This window comes from Diceros bicornis, chromosome 16, assembly GCF_020826845.1.
Source record: "Diceros bicornis minor isolate mBicDic1 chromosome 16, mDicBic1.mat.cur, whole genome shotgun sequence".
Taxonomy (NCBI): Eukaryota; Metazoa; Chordata; class Mammalia; order Perissodactyla; family Rhinocerotidae; genus Diceros; species Diceros bicornis.
The window spans coordinates 48,193,077-48,220,579 of NC_080755.1; the positions used below are offsets into that span (position 1 = coordinate 48,193,077).

Here is a 27,503-nt window from a genome sequence, read left to right on the forward strand (position 1 = left end):
TGTAAAGAAATCTTTAAGAAAGCAAATAATAAAGATAAAAACATAAATTAATGGATCAGAAAAAACACAAAATACAGAGATTCAATAAAACCAAGGCTGTTTCATTAAAACATCTAATAAAATTGATAAATCTTTAGTGAGACTGATTAAGAACAACTCAAATTTTGATCAACAGGTGAATAAATAAATACATTTTGGTATATACAATAGAATACTACTCACCATTAAAAAAGAATAAACTATAAATATACACAACAACATGAATGAACCTAAAAATAATTAGATTGAATAAAAGAAGTCAGCAAAGGGCCAGCCCCGTGCCTTAGCGGCTAAGTGCTCGCGCTCCGTTGCTGGCTGCCCCGGTTCGGATCCCGGGCGCGCACCGATGCACCGCTTCTCCAGGCATGCTAAGGCCACGTCCCACATACAGCAACTAGAAGGATGTGCAGCTATGACATACAACTATCTACTGGGGCTTTGGGGGAAAATAAATAAATAAATAAAATTAAAAAAAAAAAAGTCAGGAAAAAAGAGGTCATACTATATAATTTTATTTACATGCAATTTTAAAAAATGCAAACTAATCTATAGTGACAGAAAGTTGATCAGTGGATGGCTAAGGGGGAGGGTAGCAGGGGTTATGAAGGCACAAAGAAAATATTGGGTGTGGTGGATATGTTCACTCTCTTCATTGTGGTCATGGTTTCACAGGTGTATCCATACGCTAACATGTATCACATTATAGACTATGTATAATTTATTGTGTCTCAATTATACCTGAAGTTATTTAAAAGATCATTAAAAAGAACAAAAACATGAATAAAAATGAAAAGAAACAACGGTCTATAGAAACAGACTTACAAGGACTCCAGATAATTGAATCATCAGACACAAACTTTAAAATAGCTATAGTTAGACTTCTTTTCCAGTATAGACTCCAGCTCCATGATGGAGTAATCCATGGCAAACCAATGCTCCTATGAAAACAACTAGAAAACCAGATAAAATGTGATTGCATCCACCTTGGAAAGCTCTTGAGGGGCTAAGATCACAGAGAGAGGAACTATTGAAAGGTGAGTCAACATTCTGCAGCCACATTTTCTCTCATTGCATAAGGCTGCAAGTCTGGACAAATGTTACAGGCAAACGGCTACTGTGGGGAAGCAGAGAAAACAGAGGAGTATTTGACCATACCCCAGAACTGGACAGACAAAAACTAAAGACTTGAGAATCCAGGATTCCAGTGAGAAGGGAGGAACAGAGAACAAATCTTGACACATAACTGATATTTCCGTCAAGACATTTGCCAAATTATGAAGCTGCATGGAATTGGAGATAAGAAATTAGAGAAAGCAGAGTGTTAATCACTCTCACAGTGTTAAGGAGGTAAGAATTAAAGTTCAAATCTTCCAAGGGGAGGGACCTCAGTAAATGCATTAGGCTGCCTGGATTCAGCTTATTGGATAGACTCATTGGATAAAGTAATCTGTCCCACTATGTCTGCCTAGCAGGAGAAATTGTAAACTCACTCTGAAGGAAGACAATATCATCCAGAGCCTTTACTAACTATTCATATGAGTGTCTATCATGCAATAGATATTAAATGAATACTAATAAAATATTATCATGTGCCAAGAGATAGGACCAAATGACTGAAATCTAAGTGAAAAAAATAGACAATAGAAAAAAATCCACAACTCCAGATATTTGGAGTTAGCAGAAAAGGACTTTAAAATAAGTACAATTGCTAATGTTAAAGAAAAAAATGGAAAAATTTTTTTAAATGAGATGAAAAAACTGGAGAATATCACCAGAGATTTAGAATCTTTTGAAAAGAATCCAATAAAAAATCTAGGAATGAGAAATATAAATATTGAAATTAATAACTTGATAAATAGGTTTAACAGAAGATTAGAACACCAGCAAAAAGGATAAGAGAACTAGATAGAACTAGAAAGGATAAGAGAACTCAATAGAAACTACGTAGAAATGCAGAGAGTAAAAGGATAGAAAATAAAGAAATGGTAAAACAGTGAAAAGGACTGGTATGCAAGTAATTGGAATTTAAGAAAGAGACAGAAAATGGAACAGAAGCAATATTTGAAGAGAGAATGGCAAATAATTTTTCACAACCATTAAAAGACATTAAGTAAAAGTTATGGTACTATATTATGGGGTTTATAACTTGTAAATATAATATATATGGCAACATTACCACAAATGATGGTGGCTAAATAGAACGATAGTGTTTCAAGTTTCGTATATTTTACATGAAGTAGCATAATATGTTAAATCTAAGTGATATATGAAAGATGCATAATGCATTCCCTAGAGTAGCCACTAAAGAAAGAGAAATTTAAATGAAATTATGAAATTTTTGATTAACCCATAAGGAAGCAGGTAAAAAAAGAAAAGAGAAACCAAACACAGATGGGACAACTAGAAAACAAATAACAAAATCGTAGACCTAGGCAGCGGGACTGGTGGGGTAGTGGTCAAGTTCGGCGCGCTCCGCTTTGGCACCCAGGGTTCACAGGTTTGAATCCCGAGTGTGGACATACACTGCTCATCAAGCCATGCTGTGGCAGCGATCCACGTATAAAATAGAGGAAGATTGGCACAGATCTTAGCACAGGGCCAATCTTCCTCAAGCAAAAAAAGAGGAAGGCTGGCAACAGATGTTAGCTCAGGACCAATCTTCCTCACCAAAAAAAAAAAAATCATAGACCTAAATAAACCATATCAATCATTAATCTAAATGTAAATAGAATAATTCTAATTAAAAGGCAGATATTGTCAGACTAAATTTAAGAGAGACAACTAAATGCTTTCTACAAGAGACATATTTTAAATACAAAGATACAGATATATTGAAAGCTAAAAAGTTGTAAAAACAATGTCATGCAAATAATCAAAAGAAAGCTGGGGTGACTATATTAACTTCAGACAAAATAAATAAACTTCAAGACAGGGAGTATTACCAGAGATATAAAGAGACATTTAAGATTAATGGGCCGATTTATCACAAAGACATAATATATATGTGCTTAAGTCAAACACACAATCATAGTTGGAGTTTGGAACATTACTAAGTAATTAATAGAATAACAAACAAAATTAGTAAGGATATAGATCACCTGAGCAACATCATCAACCACCTTAATCTCACTGATATTTATAAAAAATACTAAACTCAACAACTGCAGAAGATACTCTCTTTTGAAGTGCACATGGATCATTCATCAAGATAGACTATTATGCTGGGACATAAAACAAGTCTCAAATAATTCCAAAAGATTGAAGTCATAGAGACTTACAGAAATGGAAATAAATTAAAAATCAACCAAAATAAGATATCTAGAAAATCCCCTAATATTTGGAAATCAAGCAATATATTTCTAAATTATCCATGAATCAAAAAATAAATTATAACAGAACTTGAAAATATTTTGAATAGAATGACAACAAAAAACAACATATAAAAATTTTGGTATGTACTTAAAGCATAGCTCAGCAGGAAGTTTAAAATTTTAAATGCTTATATTAGAAAAGAAGCAAGATTTCTATTTATGATCAAAATTTTTATATTAATAAGATAGAAAAAAGAGCAAATTAAACAAATTAAGTAGAAACAAGAAAATAATAAAGTGTGTAAGTTAATAACTGAGAAAAATAACAAAGCCAGAAGTTCATTCTTGATAAGATTAATAAAATTTATACTTCTTTACAAGAATGATTCACAAAAAGAGAGAAAAAAATTGTCGATAATAGAAATGAAAAAGGGCTAGACAGATCTTTCAGACATTAAAGAATAACGAGGGAATATTGTGAAAAACTTTATGTGAATAAATTTGACAACTTAAATGAAAGACAAATTCCTTGGAAAATAAAATTTACCAAAGAGGACACAAGGTGATATAGAGAATTTCAGTAACTCTAATATTTGTCAAATATACCAAATATGTATTTTTAAAATCTTCTCACAAAAAAACTGATGAGTTCTATCAAACATTTAAAGAATAACCAGCAAACTCCTGATATCAAAACCTGGCAAAGGAATTACAATATAAGAAGAGTATAGAACAATATCCTTTATAAGTTTAGACACAAAAAATCCTTAGCAAACTAATTTAGCTAATTTAATCCAGCAATATATGAAAATAAAAATACATCAAGGCCAAGTGCAGTTAATCCAAAGAAAGCAAGGTTGCTTTAACATTTGAAAATCTATTTATATTATTCACCATATTAATAGAATAAAGAAGGCAACACACATAATCATCTCAAAAGATGCAGAAAAAGTACTTGGCAAAATTTATCACCCATTCATAATTTTTTTTAATTCAAGCACATTAGAAATAGAGAGGGGCTGGCCCTGTAGCCTGGTGGTTAAGTTCAGTGGCCCTGGTTCATGGGTTCAGATCCCGGGCATGGACCTACACCACTCGTCAGCCATGCTGTGGTGGTGACCCACATACAAAATAGAGGAAGACTGGCACAGATGTTAGCTCAGGGTTAACCTTCCTCAAGCAAAAAAAAAAGAGGAAGACTGACAACAGACGTTAGCTCAGGGCAAATCTTCCTCAGCAAAAAAAAAAAGAAATAGAAAGGAACTTTGTCAATTTGATAAATGACAGCTTTCAAAAACTTAAAACTAACATCACTTAAGAGCTATCTCCCTAAGATCAAGAACAAAACAAGGATGTTTACTCTCACTACTTCTATTCAATATTGTACTGGAATTCCTAGGCAGTGCAATAAGGAAAGAAAAAGAAACAAAAGGTACAAAATCTAGAAAGGAATAATTAAAACTGACTCTATTTGCATATGATGATTGTTTACATAGAAAATCATAAGGATTCTATAAAAAGCTCACTAGAACTAATAAAAGGAGTTCATGAAGCTGACAGACACAAGGTCAATATAAAAAAATTAACTGTATTACTATATACTAGTCGCAAACAATTGGAAAATGAAATGTTTAAAATTCCATTTGCAATAATGTCAACAAACCTCAAATCGCTAGGAGTAAATCTAATGCAAGAAGGGCTTCCATGTTGAAAACTATAAAACATTGCCTTGAGAAGTTAAAGATCTAAGTACATGGAGATTGTACATATATACCATGTTCATAGATTGGAAGACTCAATATTGTTAAGACGTCACATTCAAGGCAATCCATCCATTAAGCTTCCTTTAGAAATTGATGAGCTGATTCCAAAGTGAAAATGCAAAGGACCTAGAATAATGAAAAAAATCTTAAGAAAATTGGAGGAACTATACTACCTGATTTCAAGACATTCCTACGAAGCTAAAGTAATCAAGACAGTATGGTATTCACATAATAGTAGACAAATAGATCTATGGAACAGAATAGAGAGCCCAGAAATAGACTTATACATTTCATTATTTTCGACAAAGGTGATAAAGTTATATGTCATAAAAACAGCAAATTCCCAAAATGGCATACATATATTAGAGTCCTGATAACAACTGCATTAGGGCACTCTGAAAAGCAAGTATGTTGGACCAAAGTTTTCAGCTTTTCCCAAATTCAATGGATCTCATATTTTGATTCATAAGAGGAAGCAACAAAGCTTCCTCCTATATAAATTGTGGGTTAAGAATTTTAAAATTCCCTGGAAAAAAAAATTTTTTAAGTAAAAACTCAAACAAAAATATGCACACCCAAATATCTTCCCCTTGCAGTTGCTAGAGTCAGCAAAATAAAAAATCAGTTGAAGTGACACCTATTCACTTCTGTAAAAGCCTATCCCTGTGGTTTGAGTTGGCCTAGGCATTTATGCCCAGGCTCCCTGCCATTGTCCTTTTCAAGTTAAATACACATTTTTAAACTTAAAAGTCACCTGCAGCCAAGACTAAACCCATGCAGAAGCATTCCTAATGCTGTCAATGTGTTGATTCCTTTGAAATATGTGGCCAGGGAGATGAAACTGTGCCACTATTTTTACTATCCTTGGTCATAGGGAGATTATAGGGATCTAATAAAGGAGTTCCCTATTACTCGAAAACCCAGAAGAGCAGGTTTTCATAACTTACACATTCAGTACTACTCTATAAAATTAGAAATTTTATTACCAAGGAACCTAAATGACCCATCTAGGACTCTGACAGAGGAATCATCTTTGTGAAATTAGAAACTTTTAAGAGAATAAAAGCAGTCATGAAAGAATGTTCTAGAATGACAGAAGGGAAAAAATTTATAATTAGAAAAAAAAAAACCAGAGAAAAAGCACCTGATTATAAGAAAAGACTAAAGGCTTTAATGACAACTTCAAAGCAGTGTTGCATATTCTCTCTTAGAGGATGTTGCCATCAGTCTCCACGCCTTGCTAATTGTCTCATAAAACTGTGTTCAATGGTAGACTATGAAACCTTCTAAATTTCTTTGCCGGAAGGGTTTCAGAATCATTCTGTCTGCTGATGCCCCCTTCAACCAAAAGATTATTAATATAATCAATAATTCTCATAATTAAGCACTACAAAGATTTTTTTGTACAACTTAATGGATTGACAGTTGGATATCCCTAATTTCAATTTTTCTACATTTGATGATGACAACTCCTGAATTCGTTTAACACCACTTTATCAACTCCTCCTGTTTTTCCTTCTACATTCTTGCTTAATACTTCCGCTTTCTAGGCTCTTCTGCTAATTCCTTAATATTTATTAGTATTCCCTGATATTTGTTCTTTAGTTTCTTCTCCCCCTTTATATTGTCTAGATGATCCCATTAACACCCTTATTTCAACTTTCATTGCCTAAATGACTCCTAAGCTGTAAAACCACATTCCTGGCTGTGTACCTACTAGACCTGAAAGCCAAAAGAGCATTTCCGATACATTGCTCTAGGCCATGTATCCAAAACCATATTCACCTTCCCCTCCGAACTTGCTCCTTTTCCTAAGAACCAACATTTCTACATCCAATCGTAAAAGTGAGACACTTGTGAGCCCTCGCGGACTCCTCTCACTACCTCCCTCCTCCCGTAAACTAAGGATAGTCTGACCGCTTGCACACGGCAAGAGGAGCTTCAAGTTAACGGTTACTACTCGCTCTTCCAGCTTCACCTCCTTCCTCACCTCCCTAAGAAATTTTTATTTAAATCTTAGTCATTCTATGTATACACCATGCACTTTTCCTCTACTTCTGCTAAATTCTCCTCCTTACCTTGCTAAACTACAAACTCCTACAATCTGATTTACCTCAAAGGTCTCCTCTGGAACCTGAGAATTTGTTCAATATTATGTTTGTTGAGGATAACGATCAAAGTAACTTTGGTTTGGTAATAGGGACAAACCCTTGCATTACTGCTTGTAAGCTAGTAGAGCCAGTAAGACTACAAATAATTACAACATAGTCTGTAAGTACCGGGAGGAAAGGACCACAGGGTGCTATGGCAGCAGAGGAGGTAGACACAATCATTATGTTTCTTCTATCAGTTTGCTTGGACTGAGCCTTCTAGATAAGTAGGAATTTGTCTGGTGGACAAGTTAGGTCAGAGGAAGGCATTAGATATTACGGTGCATTCTGGTAACTGCTAGTATGGTGTAGCACACAGGGGAATAGGGTAGGGGGAGAAGGCTGAAGAGGGAGGGAACACACTATGGGGACCTCAAAAAAGAAACATATCTAGCAGCCATGTGGAGGACACATCACAGAGGCCAGATCAGAGGCAAGGGGACAATTAGGAGGCTACTGCATTATGCCTAGCAAGAAATGATGGCCTAAGAAGCAGTGGTAGTGAGATGGGAGAGCAGGGTACAGAAGATAACTACTTACCCTTGTTCCAGATACAAAGTAATGCACTTTTAATCTTCATAACAAGCCTAAGAGGTAATTTTCCTAATTTTACACAACAGAAAACTCAAGCTCCTAAGGATGTTACTTGCTCAAGATGACACAGCTTACAAGTAGGAGCAACAGAGATTCAAACTTCAATGATTTTGCTCCTAAGTAGCATAAATGTGCCAATATCTCAAATGCATGTCCAAGTATAAATCAACAGATCATGTTTTCACAACCAATTCTGGGCTGTTTGACTTACCAGAATTAATTCCTAAATAAACTTCCTCTTCCCATTGAGAAGCATAGTGAGTGTAGAGGAAGGAGAAATACTCTAGCTAGCAGGTTTGGGGTTTCATAAGATTTTAATATTATTCCAAGCTGCGTACAATTTTATTAGCATATCCAAATTCTAAAGTTATCTTACAGGAATAATTTACTACACATTCTCCAATTAATAATCTTGCATGGGCCACAAAGTCTAAGGGTAATCTTATTAGCCTGTAAAATCTCCACTCTGCCCACTTATTCTTACAGTGCTGGGCATATAAAAAAAGGTATTGCTCTAAAAATAAAACAACTTGAAGTGAAAATATCTTAAAATGACATCAGTAGTCTTCCTTAAGCAATATAGGCTTAATTAGGGAATAAAATAGTCAATATTTTTAAATTCATTTCTCTAACAAATATGCTATATGTATACTATAAAACATAATGTGTTTGGAAAACTTTGCAAAATTCAGAGTGATACCTATAATGAGGTGTTAAAGCTAAGTGAACACAATATTCCTCCAAAGTTTTCCTTTAGCATTCAGTGAATGGATTTCTTATTCTAAGTTACTTTTCTAAAAAAAAAAAACAACTCAGGTTTGAAATGCCCAATTCCAGAGGAGACATATACCTAACACAAAACTTAATTGACCAAATTGAACTATATAAACACTACTACAAGTAACATGGGTGAGCCCTAAATTTCTTTCATTCTTTAAAGCTTACAAAGGAGAGGGTTTAAGTTAACTAATTTACAACTCCAATGCTTTATTCTTATTAAAGATTTATTTTTCTTTTCTTTTTTTTTTCTTTGTGAGGAAGATCAACCCTGAGCTAACATCCATGCCAATCCTCCTCTTTTTGCTGAGGAAGACCAGCTCTGAGCTAACATCTATTGCCAATCATCTTCCTTTTTTCCCCCAAAGCCCCAGTAGATAGTTGTATGTCACAGTTGCACATCCTTCTAATTGCTGTATGTGGGACGCCGCCTCAGCATGGCCAGACAAGCAGTGCGTTGGTGCGCTCCCGGGATCCGAACCCAGGCCACCAGTAGCGGAGCGCGTGCACTTAACCGCTAAGCCACGGGGCCGGCCCCCTAAAGATTTATTTTAGACATTAAGAACTCGGGAAGATCTGAATTGTTTTAGGTAAAAAAGCCTCTCCTTATCAAGTGTATTAATGGCAGCCATAAATAAAGTGCAGAGGCCAAATGTACAATAACAGCACACCTGCAAACACTGCAAAAAATATAGACTACATCCCCAAGCCTTGAGACAAGGATGGCAGACAGGTTGCAACTCACATGTCAATTCCAATAGATTAAGTGGCTACCTGCAACACAACAAGATCGGGAGACAATTTGGCCAAACTGGATCAGAAAGGCCTGCTATGGACACAAGAGTGTGGGAGCCTGTGTGTGCGCTACTCTTGCCCTTGGCCTGACACTGACAAAGACTTCGTACTGACATACTTTTGTTTCTATTATGGACAAGGTATTTCATGGTTGTCTCACATCAGATAACGCATCCTGATGTGAAGTATAACAAAACATGCAAAATCAAGGGAAAAGTTTTCTGAGGTTTTAGGGTTTTACTGCTATGTCTGACAAAACAAACAATAAACCTAATAGCAGTTTTCTAGAAAACATTATCTAATGGATGGCTTTGGTTAAAATAACTAGGGTTACATTTTTCAAATGCTCTTCTTACTCATCTGGAAAATTCAGTGTTATATATTAATATGTTAAATATATGCATATATATGTGTGTGTACATATATACACACACAGTTTTAGGAGAAAACATTAGCATTTCAGCTTGGTAATTTAAATAAGGTCAACTATGCATGTTTATTTGTAAAACTTCCCATAGTGAAACACGTTACAGTCACCTATAAACATTCATTTTTCACTATTTACAATTTGAATAACTATGGAATGTTTGTATAATGCAACCGGGTTATAGAAAAGTTACATAAACAATATAAATCTGATGCCCAATCCTTTACAAATACGAACTTACTTGCACTGGGTTTTCAAACTGTCAAGTATAAAGAGGATGAGGTCAGCAATACTTAAGATGAGGCACTTTAACAATTACCCAAAAAGGCTGTTAGTGTACAAAAGCGTAAAACACAACTCTTAAAATATTAATCTTATCCTTAATTTCAGACGTGATTAATCTGAGATGGTCTATATTAACGAGTGTTATAAACTTTTATTTCTTGCCCTTCTGCCTCCACTCGACCCAAGGCAACACAACTATGAAATACAAGATACAGATAGACATCACCACAGGCCAATTAATGTGCTTACATACAAAGGAACTAAACATTATCTAATGACACTAGGGTTTCAGAAAGTGACTATTTTTAACACAAAACCTTCTGCATAATTTTTTCATAATTGTGTATAAATACGTTGGTCTCCCAAAGGCAAACAGTATCTCGACCATATTCTTAGACGAAAATGCCCTCAAATGTATTATTTAAATAATTGAATCAAAATTAATAGTCTTACGTACTTTTTTCAAACACAATTTTTAAAATACTCAGAAATTTAAAAAATTAAATTTTAATTTTAAAAATAGAGAAATTAAAAAATTAAATTTTACCAATACTTTCTAGATTACAGTTTTAAGATCAAAGAAACAGTAATAAGAAACAGATCTTTTGTTTTGCCAGCCTTTTGTGAAAGACCTTTTAAACATATACATTTGGTCTATTCATTTTCAATCTTAAATCATGTTCTCTGTATATTTACATTGATTATTTTTGTAGTTAAGATAATAAATACTTGATTAAAAGATATTATTCTTGTTGCTTCATGAATTCATATTACTGTATTTTTCCCTACTGTCAGATTTTAACACACCTCTATTAGTACAAAAAATGGCTGACTCGAATTCTTAGTTTATCCAGAGAGATTAAAATCTGTGGTTCCATTAACTAACAGTTTAGGTGAAAACAGTTAAATCTCATTAAACTTGTGTTTATTTCCGGTAGTTTATAATTTGAGTAATTTCTATAGCCAGATACTCAAATGCTATTTAGTAAACATACGAATTAGCACTCATTTGAACAGTTAGCTGTTCCAAGTCCATTTATCAAAACCACTTGCTCTGTGTGTGCGTACGAGCACATATACACTCCTTAATTCTCTATAACAGTTTTGCTCCTCTAAACAGAGAAACTAGCTTTCGATCAATATGCTACCAGACACTTAAGTCTCTTCTAAAATCAGAAGTTGGCCAATTTTCAAACAAATGGAAAGAGAAAATACTTATTTAGAATGACAAAAATTAAGCTTGGCAAAAGTAGTGACTTTTATTTACAACTGCATGTATCAAGATTACAATAGAAACACTAGTGATATCATCTGAACAAAAGCAATGATTTATTGGTAATGGCAATGAATGGAATATTGACAGTCTCTGGCGAGAATCAAGCAATTATCCAGGAGCTGTAGATCTCATTGCAACATGGTCTTCCAGTGTCTTTTGTACCTTAGTGGCTTTCTCCTTTTTTGCCAACTACCTAGAAAAACAAAAATAACTTTATATGTAATCTTATTGATTTGGAAATATGGGTTATTTTCAAAATAATATTACTAATTGGTAATCACCTTTAAAACTTGGTATTAATTTTAGCCCTACATTTTTTTGGCATGCAGTGTATTTTCATTGTTGAAGCAAACTGTGACCCTACCTCCCCTCCCAGCCTCAAAGAAATTAAAAATAAAACACATGCAGGCTATTTCTGGTTTCCCACACTGTTTTAAGAAAAAGTAACGCAATTTTTCAAAACAAGGTTGACAGTTTAGAGAAGTTAATAAAAAGATGATGCTATATGAGTGAAACATATTGGGCATACTATTTTTAGGCAAGTAGAAATCAAATGTCAATCACAAAATAATCTAGAATTAAGAGTATGCTAAACTTATGTCTTCATGCCCAAGATGACAGGTTTCTAGACTTTCCTCTCAATATGTAGACATGCAATGAAAACAGATTAAAAATGACTAATTTTGCTTAGTTTCTATTTTTAAAAAACCCTAGTTGCTACAAATGTACTATAAAAAATATAAATAATAAATCTTGTTTCTGTCAATGATTAGAAAAATTCTCTATTGGAGGGCTTTAAAAATGTCCTAGGTGCTATAGATGTGGCAACATAAAAATGTAAAGAATAAACCTGGTTTCTACCAACAGTTTTAGAACACAAATCTTCTATGGGAAGGATCTAAAACTATGTTCTCATCAAATAATTTACTTCAAACCTAAAGTTTATCAATAAATAATGTAGTCTCATAGCAGAAATGCCTCTAAAGAAATCTACTTACAAGCTACTGAACATATATTTGTATATAAAAAGATATCTATGTATATTTATAAATGTAATTTTCATATTTTATATTGATTCTGTTCTAAATGGTAGTGTGTCTGAATCAAGCAAGACTCATAAAGGTCTTTAGTGTATGTCGGGTCTAAACAGAACATGGCTGGGTCAATGTCATTCATGAGAGAAGATTATAAAAACCCTTCCCACTGAATTCCCAATTACATGATGCTAGAAATGCTGTTTTCCCCACCTTGAGGAAAACCACTTTTATTACTTTGAAAGAACTCCTCTCTGATCCAAGGAAACCATGTGTTAGAAAGTCCAAAAAGCCAGATGGATGAAAGAGATAGTTTCATAAAAGAGTATGTGCATGAGAATAAGAAATTCAGGTTTTCAGAGCCAAGGCGAGCCTTCTTAAGAAAGAAGGGGAAGTGGTACTATTTGTATCACAAATAAATTTAAGCAGATACACACTGAAAGCATTATTCATCATAATATCACTTGGGAACACACAAAACACAGAGCTATTAGATTAAGCAAAAGAAAACAAAAACAACCAATATTAAAAATTAAAATTTTAGCAGATGTGATACAGTAGAAGACACGAATCTGCATACTGTTTCACAGGTTGATAACTCTCAACTTGCCAATGTGTACTCTCTGTAAAAAAGAAGAAATTCAGCATTCCAATATGGATTTTCTCACCCCAATTGTAAAGCTCTTTTATTTATTTTTAAGTCTTTATATTACACCTCAGACAAACAAAAGTCTAGGTACATCAAAATTAGGAGTCAAAAATACTTATTCAGTAAAGAGTCCATTGATCTTCCATGTTAATATTTTAACTGAGCCTGACATTCAGTCCATAAGTCATTCAACTGGCCTTGAGCTCACTTCAGTAGGCAAAGCAGAGGACATGCCCACAATTAATCAGCAAAAAAGCTTCTGGGCAACAGTTCTAATGAGAAAAGAAAACCCACGTCTCTCAACCACAGCCTAATCAATATATTATACTAGTACTGGTATAAAAGAACTTGATGAAACTGTTCATATTGATTTCCAAAATGATTCTATAGTTCCTAAAAAATAAAATTTAAACTTTAGATTGGATTAAAACATTATCCAACAACTAGTTAAATCTGAAAGCATTTACAACAATGTAAGTTTTATTGCAATATTATTTCTCAAAATGTAGTACAAAATTAAATATGAGACATGAGAAAGTAAAAAAAAAAATAGCAAAAAGTCAGGGGAGCAACATGGTATGGTAATGAAATTAAAGCACCTAGTTGCAAGACCAAAACAAAATAAAAGACCAATTGAGAAACGTGACTAGAATGAGATTTGAAGAGAAACGGTTGAGGAAATCTAGGTAACAAGAAGGCTGATCCAGATGATAGAAGCTGTAGAAATCTTGCCCCAGCAATGGCGAGAACATGGGAAAGGTGAGAGCAGACAGGTGCTAGATGAGCAGAGAAGCAAGGAGGGGAGTAGAGTGAGATAAGGCCAATCTTTATATTACTTCATTTTAAAAAATCTTCTGTTTTTAGTTCATTTGAGTTGGATTAAAAAAGCTGAAAAATAAACAGACAGAAATGTTACAAAAATAGCTGGTATGGTAAATAGCCAGTTTAGAAAAGTCTATTTTTATTACAGTGATAGTAAATCTGCTCTGCTTTTCACATGCACCTCATTCCCTAAGAAGCAGAAGCCCCTTCAATTTTGCTCATTTTTGTACACTTATACTTTATCACTTTTGTATTAAAATAAAGCAATCCATGTAAAAAGCATATTTTAGCAAAGAAAACATCTAGTTCCAATTCAGATGGCAAGCTTTTCATGCTGCAACACCAAGAATCCATTTACAACAACAAACAGCCTAAGTGTACGTTATAATCTGTGCACAATGCCAATTAGAGCCAAAAACAGACAAGTCGAAGGTGTGTTCTAGTCAACCAAATCTTAAGTGTAACCTATAAAGTTGTAATAGCATGCAAGGTGGTCTAAGATTTCTATCCACATCCAAGCTTCATCAGCATTACCTTAGCTTCTGTCATCTTAGTAACATAAGGAGAAGGTCAATGACATTCTGAAAGCTAAAATCATCTAAAAACTCACACAACACAAAAATGTAAACTGAAAATGCTAAATAATTCTATTTATCATTCATTAAACCATTTTATACAGCTCTCTTCATTACACAAAAAGGTATCAAAACTTTCCTCTCCATGCAGATAAAGTACATACCAAATCTATTTTGAAATTTTAAATTCTAATCACTATGCGTAATTTCTTTAAAACACAGACTGACTAAATAAGGGAAAGAAGTGCCATACTTGACTTATCCTTGAATGAGCCCTGCACCTTCCCACTTTCATGCCCAAATTCCTGTTCTCCATTCCACCTAGAGTGCCCACTGCTAGCTTTTCCTCTATCATTTCTACTCTCAAAGTTTAGTTCAAGGGGGCTGGCCAGGTGGCGCAAGCAGTTAAGTGCGTGCACTCTGCTTCGGCGGCCCGGGGTTCACAGGTTTGGATCCCAGGTGCACACCAACCCACTGCTTGGTAAGCCACACTGTGGCGGTGTCCCATATAAAGTAGAGGAAGATGGGCACAGATGTTAGCTCAGGGCCACTCTTCCTCAAGAGAAAAAAAAAAGGGGGGGAGGATTGGCATCGGATGTTAGCTCAGGGCTAGTCCTCACAAAAAAAAAAAAAGTTTAGTTCAAGGCCCTCTTCCTCCACAAAATATTCTCATACTTTCTCAGCCATTCTTGGGAAGAAGGAAATATCACTGGGCTAGGAAAGCAGAAGAAAGAATACTCGGCAGAGGAAGAGACTCATTTATAATTTTTAATAAGCGACTCTATCAATACAAGGACCAAACTGGCTAATTTCAGTTAAACATAAACTAATTTTTTATTGCAATTTTCCTACATTGAAGTTGTTGACTTAGTACAATATAAAAAACACTAAAATATTAGCTTACTTTTGAGGAAAACCCTACAGGACAATGAATGACACAAGCAGAACAAATCTCATTCAGAAATTATTAAAAGGAAATATAATATTAATATACATAAGAAAATCATTCAACCAATTAAAATTTATCAAACACTAAAGCAAGGGACTAAGAAATCCAGAACACCAAAAAGAGACTCCATTGTAGTGTTAAATTATTCTCGCAGCAGTTCTCAGTGTGGTCCAGGCTGGGGGTCCCTGAGACCCTTTCACAAAGTCTTAAAGGTCAAAACTATTTTCATAATAATGCTCAATTGTTATTTGCCTTTTTAACTTTCACTGTCTCACAAGCGTACAATAAAATTTTCCAGAGGCTACATGACCTGTGATATCAAAACTGACTGAATGCAGAAGCAGATATGAGAATGAGAGGATTCTATTAACTAGACAGTAAAGAAATTTATAAAAGTGTAAAACAATGCTCCTCTTCTCACTAAATCAGTTTTGTCTTGGAAAATATGTATCTTAATTTAAAAATATTATTTATGTTAATATGAATTTATTATTTGTAAATAAATATTTTTAAATTTCTCAGTTTTAATTTCTTAAATGGTAAATATTAGATAAATATACCCCCACATAAAGAAAAGTTCTTTTTGGTCTTCAATAATATTTAATTGTGTAAAGGAGTCCAGAGACCAAAAAGTTGAGAACTATTGCTTTACAGTAACTTTACATCAGGTAAAAAAGTATTTAGTTAAATGAACAAATAGCCAAAATATAAAACAAACACAAATATTCTCAAGCAAGAAAAGTCTAACACCTTTGCTATCCTGAAGACAGTCCAAGAAAGGTAGTTTGGTAGTCAAAAAAGAGAGAGAAAAACTAAGCTGGAAGGGGTAGGAGGCAGGATGTTAAAAACAAAGAAGTGAAAATAGATTCTTAGATGGACAATTATTAATTCACATAACTGAATGGCAGGCTGGTAAGAAGATGGACAAGAAGGAGTAGTAATTACTTAGAGAAGAAAATGGAAATCAAATAGCATTAAGTTGAGATGAGAAGCAGGAAGGTAGAGCCAAATTAATGGTATGAGGAAATAACAGGACTTAGAGTAACAGATCTTAAGAAAGAATTAAGCTAAAAACAAACTATGCAAGGCACAAGTAAAGCCAAATCAAATGGCATTTAATTCTAACAGGCAAAGTAACAAAGCAGGCAGCCAAAAACATCTTTGTTGCTCACACATTTTCCCAGTACAGCATATTTCATATCATAAAAACGTAGATGTTTAATCTCTGCTTCTTCTGACCTGTCATTATACATATGTCAAACATTCGACATGACAGATCTACGTACACAATTGTTCCTACAGCTCCAAAAAGTTAATTATACTCTGAGACAGGAAGACAGTAGTTGAAAAATGACCAGTTAAAATATCTATTGTCAAGGTTATCATTTTTGTAAAAACAGCATACAATTTTACAAGCTCATCCACCATTATGCCATTTTATGAATTCTTCTGTAATTGAATTAAAATTAGATCCATAGATACCATTAAAAAGAATAAGTTTTCAGGATGTTCCACTGCTCTAATTCTCCAAATTGCGGTCTAAATTGTTAAGCTGGTGCCTCTTCCTCCAGGCACTGGCAGCCCTAGGGAAACTCCTCAGGTTCTAGACCGTCTGCTACATACAGCCATCAGAAACATGGTGATACCTACATCTTCTGTGCTGCTGCATATACAATTATTCAACACCAACTGGGTTCTGTGCTGATAAAGCTCTTGGTGGCACGTCTATGATCTGTGGTTGTATATTTTAAGAAACCTAAGAAACTGTTACCAATTAGAAGTAGTTCCACAAATGTACAAAATGTTCTCATTCTTAAAGTTCCCATGTACCTTTACAAATTCTTTGCAAACCTTAGGACTGTGTCCTCAAAAAAAAAAAATCACATACATATAAATAAATCTACCTATTCACTGAAAATTTATTTGCTGAAATGTATTCTTTCAGCATAGACATGGCTTGAAAGCACCTCAGTGTAGTAAAACTGAGTCCATTCTTTTTGATTAAAACTATTCAAGTCATTTTAAATATGTTTTCATCAGAAGTAATAATAATCAAAATCTTAACATCAGCAAAGTTCTTAAAATTTCACTAGTAATAATGATTTAACTTCTACTTTTCCATTATTCCTAACTACTTTCTGTAACCAAATAATTATTTTTACCCTCTTACTTGGATGCCATTCATTAATAGACATTATATCAGTAGGACTTATTTTTATTAGAGATTTCTTTTAGTTGGATATCTAAAAATGTGATTAGGAGAACTTACTGTTCTAGTTTAACCTTTAAAGTTTCATGACATGATATGATATCTTTATGAAATTATTTCTTTAAAATTGTATTTTTACTTCTCCTAAGTATCATCTAAACCAACTTACTCGTTTGAAGTCATTCATATTTGTTGCCTGGACTGGAGTACCAATAAAAGTAAAATATGAAATTCTTGTTGTTTCTTCTTCACCTTGATTGGACTGAACAAATATCTACAAAAAATATTACATTAATGATTATAATTTTTTATTCAACAAACATGTTTTAAGTTTAATTGATTTCCTTATTAATAAAAATACCCTCCATTCTCTTTAAGGATTAATCCAAATTACATTTAGACTTAGTACTCCTATAGAACTACTAATTCCACTGTTTGCCCCACTGTTCTCACCCTCTCCAGGGATGTCATGGTAAAACACCCACATATACAACAAGTTCCTGATAATTTAGTGTGATGGTGGGGAGGGGTCATAATTAAATTCTTTACAGCGAATGTTGAAAGAGCATGAAATTCATGATTACAATAGGCAGACCGCTGTTGAAATTTTATTAAAATTTATTAAAATAAATAATTTTTTTACTGAGGAAAATCCCTGCAGTTATATCCTGATATTCATTCCATGTATTTCCTAGAATATTAAGAGAAAAAAACAGTACTGGAAATCAGGTCCTAAAAAGACACTATGCCCTGCATATTTTTTTAAGCTTGACTCTTTATACTTGCTATTTAAAAACTTCCCTGGGCATGTTAGGAGACATGAGTTTTACTCACAGATCCTTTTTCAATATATTGGAATTTTTTTTATTTGCTCCATTTTTTAAAACACAATACTCTAGATGCTGTCTACTTAAGAATATTGCCTTCTCTTGATTTGGACAACACACTTCTTTCATCCTCAGATGACATTCCTCAGGCAGTTTTGTTGTTTTTAATAGATAACCACAGATTCATCTCAAACTGAGATTATCAATTAAAAACTCCAAGTCTATAACAGGTAGACTAATAAATCAGCTCTCCATTTATTCATCTCTAATGCTCTCTAAATCTAAGCACAAGGTTATATTTACTGCTCTTAAAATTCATCTACTTACTTTTATTAGACTTTCTGATCAAAACTGTCATTTTGATTTCAACTTTATCACCAAAAAAAGTGACAGGCATGCTTTCTGTGTCTTAAGTCACTGACTAAAATTCTGATTGAGATAGGACACAGTACACAGAGACTTGAGTCTATCAGAAGGTAACTATGTTCAGTGATTCTCAGCAACAGAGGAGATTACATCAGGATCTCTGGGTTGAAAGGACTTTTCCAATAAACAAATGCCTTTCTCTCATCATTAAAGAAACAGATGTTATTAATTGAGGATGTTACCAATATGAGTAAAGTCAGGAAAATATTTTATAACCAGTGTTCTAGTTTAATATAACTATTTTCTTCAATTTCATTTGGGTAGAATATTTCAAATACTGAAAACTCAACTTAATTATAATCCTTCATCTTACTACTAAGTATATTCTTTGAAACTCCATCGAAAACCTCCTAAAATGGACACGTGCCGTAGCATTCTTCTAATTTACAAAAATCAGAATCATTCCATTAAAACAAAGAAAGCACATTAGTTTGGCATGCTTTGTACTCAGTGACTCTGTGCTGGTTCCCATTTCTTTTTCTAGGTATTCTATGACTCTATTCTAACCTTCCTGCCTCCTCCTCTGAAGGACTGGGCTGGGGGGCAGGGAGTATGTGCTGGGTTTCAATACTAAAATTCACAAAAGCGATTAGTAACTGCTAAGAAGCAGCTGACGTCTTAATGTAAATTAAAATGACGTAAAATTATCTTTTTAAAAAAGTCATTTTTACTGAGATCATGCCCACTTCACTATTAAAAGCTCTATATTCTAAAAAAGTTAACTGGATTTTACAACGTATCATCACTCATTACCAGATATGAAGGATAGAGCAGGAATATCTTCAGTTTAAGTATAAATGTTCTAGAATAAACTTTTAACAAAAGTTGCCAAATATATATAAAATAAGTAAACTGATAAATCCACAAATTTTTAAAAATCAACTTGTCCTGCCTCTCTAGGGCATATAGATAAATTAAAAAGAAGAAAATTTAATTAGCTCTTTACACATTTTTATTCATTTCAAACCTAGTGGACAAATAACTACTTTAAAAGATCCCTTAGAATCATCTATAGCATGAATTATAACCCACAAACTCATTAAATATATCTGAATAAAATACTACTTACAGTTACACTGTTAACATTCTGAAACTTAACGTAACGAAGTGGGACAATGCCATCTTCTTTAATATCATCCTCTGTTAGTTCCAGAGCTTGAGTTGGTTCACTTCTTTCTGCCTCTTCAAAATCCATAGATCGAGGTAGATTGATAAAAATTTTTACGTATTTAGGACCCTGACCTATAAAATGGTAGAATCAAGTTAAATGTTAAAAACTACAAACATATAATACTTTCTTCCCTTTATCATTACATTCACACTATACAGACAGACACACATTCCTATATATATATACCTTTGTAGACCTCTATCTTTAGAAATTCCAAGAAAGTCTGAGTATTTTTATAGCCATTCTGTTTTTTTCAATAGACATTTACTTGTATACTCTTGGCCTGCTAGCACTATACTAAGTATTAGGAATACTAGACTAAAACACACACATACATATAGATATGCATACACATACACAGAGTTCTTACCCTCAACTACAAAAGACATACCTATGATAAATGTAATACTACTAGTGAGGAGGTATAGGGAAGGTGGCAATAGAGTCTGACAGTATATGGAGGTTAACAAGTTTCACAAATGAAATAACACTTGAGCTGGGTCTTGCAATTGCCAACAATCGGTACATTTTGTTACGAGGAAAGCTTTATCGGTGGCAACATTTAGCCAAAAGGAAATTAATTATACAAATTGCCAAATTTCATCTTAGGGATGAGGATGCGCTCAGTGGTAAGATCACATTTATAGAATGTCTTAGCTCCTTTAACTTCATGGTACACCCTAAGATCCATTTTGTGGCTGATTAAGGAATCTTAAAATATTCACATTGCTTAAAGACTCATTTCTATAGCATTTGCTTTTCAAATACTTTGTATTTTCAGAATAAAGGTACAATTTTATTAGTGAAAAATAATTAATACATGAAAATTGAGTGTAACAAATGAGAAAGGAATGCTATCTGATAAACAGGGTGCTGTTTCTCCCAATCAATTAAAAAAACAAACAAAAAGAAAAAAAATCCTAGTCCCCCACTCACCCCTCACTGCCACAACAAAAAAACCTCAAAAGAAACAGAAAAAAGGGGGATGAATAAAGAAAATTCTTTATTTAATCAAACAAGAAATGCCAAGTCTGTTCATTCACGTTTTCAGCATCATAAATATGTATAAAGAAGATGAAATTATTAATAGAGCACAAATAGGAAGATCTAGAGCCTTAGTTTTATCATCTATAAGAGGAGCTTGAAATAAATTTCTCCCAGTTCTGATCCTAAAAAATGGCTGCTTTGAACCTAGAGTTTTAGAGTAATAGTTGGAAGAAAGGTTCACTAGTTTTCAGATTAAGAGGGAACTTAAATTCTAAATAAAAAACTTTAGAAATAAGGTAAAAGTTTCCTTTTTTTGTTACTTTCAGTCCCTAATAATCTCACATTATTTGTCCACTCATTTATATCCTTGCTTTGCTCCAAAAATAATTTTACTCCTTCCCAAAACAAGGAATATCTACCTCTACTTAATAAAAAGTTTTAAATATGTGTTAACAGGTCTACAGAGCAGAAAGTTAGTTTAAAGAAAAGCTGTTCCTTACTCACCATTATCTGGCCCTTGAAATCTCATTGAATAAAGCTTAACAGGCTGATTGAATGCTACAGTAATAAGCAGCTGTGAAGAAAAGAGTTTCATTTTAAAACAGCTCCTGAATACACACAACAGCTAAGTAAAATAACAGAGACAGAAAAAATTTATTTCATCCAACAAAATCAAACTAACGTAATAAGGAAAACCAGTGAATTGGAAGTAATTTGATTAGACTGACATTGGAGAAATACAATCATCTATTATTCATATACAGAAATGACAACAACAAAATTTAATGGAATAAATTAACTAAAATAATATGCAAGGGGCTGGCCCGGTGGTGCAAGCAGTTAAGTGCGTGCGCTCCGCTGCAGCGGCCTGGGGTTTGCAGGTTCGGATCCCGGGCGCGCACCGACGCACCGCTTGTTAAGCCATGCTGTGGTGGCGTCCCATATAAAGTAGAGGAAGATGGGCACGGATGTTAGCCCAGGGCCAATCTTCCTCAAGAAAAAAGGGGAGGGTTGGCATCGGATGTTAGCTCAGGGCTAGTCCTCCTCACACACACAAAAAACAATAATATGCAAGAACCTAAGGTCTTGTGACCTATAAACCGGCAAGCAACCTGCTTTCCAAAAAAATCAAACCAAATCCCCAAATTATTTAAACTATATATTTTAGCATATAAGCTTATTGTTTTCTAGGATGGTTTATTTGTTAAACACCTACTCACATCACTGGACAATTTGGAAACAATGCACAGGTTACATGGAGAGACCAGCCCTCAAATGAACTCTATTTGATCCAAAACTCAAGAGAACAGGACTCTTAACAGCTGTATGGTAACCTCCAAACCTCCATCCTAAACTTATTTGACCAAGTGAATTTGGAAGGCCACATAAGGGAACTGGGATATAAAACACTGTCAGAATGCCTATTTCTCAGAAACTCTGATTCCTTTGCTCAATCTTCTTTCTAGTTGAAACCATGTCTGATGTAGTTACCTATGGCTCCTATCCTGGGAGGAAGATTTCAGGGAAGCTGTAGTCAGTCCTGCTGATATGTGTCATCACATTATATTCAGGGCACCATTTACAAGGAACACAATGTGAACGATATTCTCAAAGCTACATAGTAAGGTAGCTCTGATTGGAGCAAAGAAATACGGGGTTTGGATTTATGATTTCAGAATCGCTGTGGTCTGTTTGCCCAAGAAAATACCTAGACTATTTCCTCTGGTCACATACATACTTCTTATACTTGAGCTGTAATAGTGTGTCAAAAAATACTAAGCAACATATGTTTAGGGATTTGAACCACACGTGTAGAGGAGATGAGACTGGAAAGGAGAAACAGATCAAGTCAGCAAGAATCTGACACCCTCTTCCTGAAGCAAGTGAAGAATCATTTAACTCTTTTAAACAAGTGAAGCATGATCAGATTTATATCTTAGAAAAATAATTTTTGTGAACATGTAGAAGATGAATTGAAATGAGGACAAAGCAGAGTCAGTGAAATAGCAAGTAAATTAAGGAAAATAATAGTCAACGTGAAGACAAAAATGGCTTTAACAAGGCACACTACTTCCTCTGCAACAACAATGCAGGGAAGTACAGAGAAGTACAATACAGGTTTATATCTGGGAGTGAGGACTAGACGTGTAAGGAGTGCTCATTTAATTAGTCTTTGTTTCTCAGAGACAAATTCATCAGGGTGGGTAAAAAGTACGGAAGGCAGGTGAAAAATGAACAAAAGGACTTAAGAGTGGTGAAGGCTCACTCAGCAGCCGGGCCAATCCAAGAGTTCTGCGATTCTCCCTAGTGCAGCTGGCACAGAACAGAGAAAGGAGGTGGGTCTGCACAGTCAAAGGACAGGGGTCAAAGAAACTGGAAGTTATAAAAAGGAAAGGAAGGTGGTCATGTGGGAAGGAGAGACAAAACCATAAGATGGAAATATGATAAAGAAACAAAGAGTGGGCATAAATACAGACAATCTATACAAGGCTTAACTTAAGCATTCAATTACCTGTTCATCACAATCAGATTCCAGGAAGGTCATGTCTTTTCGTAAACAGTTGTCAAATCCATGCTCATCACTTTCATTAAGACACTCGCAGCCAGCTTTGTTAATAAAAGGCATCAAATCCATCTGAAAAAAATTAAATCAAGACTTTACGCAAACCATTTGGATTTGATATAAAAATCTTAAGAAATTTACATATGTGATTCTCTCTAGATTAGGCAATTTTAAAGAAAACTTTTCTCTCTTAAAATAGTTACTAAAACTTTTATAATAATCCTTTCATTTGAATTTCTGACTGAGATCTACCACTAATTATGACAGCCAAATCTAGGCTTAGCCCACTCAATAAGATATCAGAAGCAAGTCTTTAATACTAAGATTAGAAAGTGTTGACTTATACTTTTTTAATAACTGTTTTGCAGTGGAATGTATGCCAATTAAAATATCTGTAAGATCCAAAAAAAGCCTACTTCCCTCTTCTAGAGGCCATGGACTCTTTAAGCCTATATCCACGAAGAGCTTAGATTTAAGATTAATAGCAAATAAGGATTTAAAATTTTTTATTATGGAAAATTTCAAACATACATAAATAGAATACAGTGAACTCCATGTATTCACCTCCCAACTACAATAATCATAAACTCAGGGCCACTCTTGTTTTATCTTTATCCCACAACCAGTTCCTAACCATTCCCGATTATACTCAAGTTAATCTTGGACATTTTTTAATTTCATTCATAAACATTTCAGTGTGTATTTCTAAGTCATAAGGACTCTTCAAAAAATCCTTAATATTATCACAACTAAAACAATGAATACTTTAATATCATCAAATATCAGTGTTCAAATTTCATCAATTGTCTCATAAATGTTTTATGGTTGAATTGTTAGACTCAGAATAAGGTACAAAAAAAGTACGAACACTGTATTTGGTTAATATGCCTCTTAAATCTCTTTTAATCTATAGTCATTTAGGCTGTAGATTTCTTATATTTTGAATTTTGCTGATTGCTTCCCTGTGGTGTCATTTAACATATTCCTGTCTCCTGTATATGTGTTGGCTAATACTTCCATACTTCCAACACAACACCAAAGATTTGTGGTGACAGTGGTTATCCTTGTCTTGTTTCCGACTTTAGTGGGAATGCCTCTAACGCTTTCCCATTAAGATTTTATTGAATGCTTTAGTAATAAATGGTTATTGAATTTTGTCAAATGCCTTTTCCTGCATTTTAGGAGATCATTTTTCTCCTCTGGATTGCTGGATTTTGTTTACTAATATTTTATTTAAGATTTTTACACCAATATTCCTATTGGAACTGGTCAGTGGCTATCCTTTTTGGTGCAAAGTCCGTCAGATTCTGGAATCCATGTCATACTTATTTCAAAAAGAAATTTGGAAATTTTCTTTTTATATGGTCTTATTGACCTGACCACCCACTTCCGAGAAAATTGGCCATGAAAATCCTATGAGTAGCAGCGGAGCATTGTCTGATATAGCGCTGGAAGGTGAGAGGATGGCGCAAAAAGAGCAGGCAGGGTTCCGCTCTGCTGTACACAGGGTCACGAGGAGCCGAAATCGACTAGACGGCACTAACAAAATATGGTCTTAAGTAGCTGCAGTAACACAAGACTACCTGATCTTTAAGACTTGGTAGAATTCCCCTGTGAAGTCATCTTGGCCTTTGTGGAAGTGCTCTTTTACTATTTTCTCTATTTCCTCTATGGTGATTGGTCTATTTAGGTGTTCTGCTTCTAGTAGAGTTGATTTTGATAAAGTGTATTTTTCTAGAAAAGCATCCATTTCATCTACTACAGAAGGACAAATTTTAAAGTTTACCAAGCATTATACTATCAGTTGCACGTTCACTTTTCTATCACAAAGTGTCTTTACTATATTTTTTATCCAGAGAATACTAATGCATGTGTATATAGTTCTGAAAGACTAAGGAAACTTTTTTACAGGTGAAATAATTATCAATATGATAATAATCCATTAGAATAGAACCCTAATTATTCATGAAGTAGCCTAAATCTTTTCAAAGCCAAAATGTTACTTTGTATTACGTTAAATGCTGCATTAATTAAATGTTAAACATACTACTCAGGATAACATATTGTAGCCAATTCAAAGAAAGGGGAAGGGAAAAGGAGTAATAGAGAGCAGAGTTCTACTGTTGTAGAATTATTCTGAACGTCATGAACACTTGCCTTGAAAAGGCAGTTTTAACAAAATCTTTTCAACGTTTATGTCTTCCATCCTACCAAGATGCCTCTTCAATACTATATCTAGGATTAAGACTTCAGGCATGAACACCACAGTCACACTTCCAATATCTTAATGATGAAAATAAACTAAATAGGTGAATTATTTAAAATAGTGTTTAGATTTATTTATCATGAGGCACACAAAACAAGTATCACATCCGAACAGTTGCATTAAAGTGTGTTGTTATACAACACTGTCTGGAATAAACTGGCATTATATCGTATATTTGATAAAACTGCAAACTGACATATTCTGACAATACGCAATGGGAAATAAATAGCACTGCCTATGTAATCAACTTGTCAATAATGAGGAAAAACTCATGAGAAAACAATCAGACAAATCCAGATTGTGGGATATTCTATAAGACAGGTAGATGGTCTAGACCTGTGCTGTACAATAAGATAGCCATTAGCCACATGTAGCAATTTAAAATTAAATTAATTAAAAGTAGATAAAATTAAAAATTCAGTTCCTCATTTGCATTAGTCACATAACAAATGCTCAATAGCCACATGTGCCTAGTGGCTACCGTATTAGACTGGTGCTGGTTTAAACTTTCAAAAAAGATAGCCATGAAAGAAAAAAAAAGGCAGACAGAAGTTTCTAGACTAAAGAACACAAAAGAAAATTGACAACTTAAATGCAACGCATGATCCTTGATTGGATCCTAGATAGGGAAAACAGCTATAAAGTATATTTTGGAGATAATAAAGGAAATTTGAATGTAGGCTGTACATTAGAGATACTGTATGAAGTTAAATTTCTTAGGAGTGATAATGATATCACGGTTATACACGAGAATGTTCTTGTTCTTAGGAGCCACATGCTGAAATATTTAGAGATAAACCATCATGATGTCTATAATTCACTTTTAAATGATTCTGCAAAACATAAAAGCAGATAGATACCTAGATAGAGCAAAAATAGCAAAATATTCACAACTGACGAACACAGATGAAGGGAATATGTGTTTGTTATACTATTCTGTCAACTGGTATTTTTGGTTTATTTTTTAATAAGTATCATCTTTTTTTTGCAGAGAGGGGGAAAAATCCAATAAGAGACACACAGGAAGTTAGAAAAACCTATCCATACTTCAAGTTTTTGGTTAAAGAAAGATCTGCCTACTGACTGCATAAATTAGGGTTGTTTAATGGTTGATTTCATTTTGATGAATGATGGCAAGTTCGTAGACCAAAGCTTAAGGTTCAGAGGTCAGAATACCAAAATACACTAACAAGCCTCAAAATTCAGAACACATGCAAATGCAAGTTCAATTCCTGAGTGCCTAGCACTCAAACTTCGGGAGAGGAAGACTTGATTTAGAGGGCATAACGGGGGCTATTTAAATCCATACTATGTACTCTTCTTAGGAAATGTGGGAGAGAAGAGATACAATGTTTTAAACTTTCCCAACTTCAATAAACATTCTATGTTCACAAAAACACTCTCTTACTTCTGAATAAGAACCTATTATGATTCTTAACCTTTTGAGTATCATGTTTAAATCTTTTGCAATATCTCAACCCTCCCTAAAAGAGCATTACACGTATTTATCTTACTCTGGCTCTAGTCAAATCCGGAGTTTCAAATCTACAGATGTATAAAATCAATAACTGCACAGCCTCTTAACGTTAGAACAGAATGGCTAAAAGT

At 34.0% G+C, this 27,503-nt stretch overlaps 1 protein-coding gene across 1 annotated transcript in view; it reads right to left on the reverse strand.

Annotated features, from left to right (window-relative positions):
- Positions 1 to 10,268: 10,268 nt before the first annotated feature.
- TXNL1 (thioredoxin like 1) overlaps positions 10,269 to 27,503 on the reverse strand; it is a 31,981-nt gene continuing 14,746 nt past the window's right edge. The window contains exons 4-8 of the mRNA XM_058557196.1: positions 23,579 to 23,701; positions 21,571 to 21,640; positions 19,978 to 20,150; positions 17,825 to 17,929; positions 10,269 to 11,610 (exon numbers count right to left, since the gene is read on the reverse strand). Of these exons, the coding sequence (XP_058413179.1) occupies positions 11,581 to 11,610; positions 17,825 to 17,929; positions 19,978 to 20,150; positions 21,571 to 21,640; positions 23,579 to 23,701 (501 nt within the window). The 3' untranslated portion in view covers positions 10,269 to 11,580. The remainder of the gene's footprint in view (positions 11,611 to 17,824; positions 17,930 to 19,977; positions 20,151 to 21,570; positions 21,641 to 23,578; positions 23,702 to 27,503) is intronic.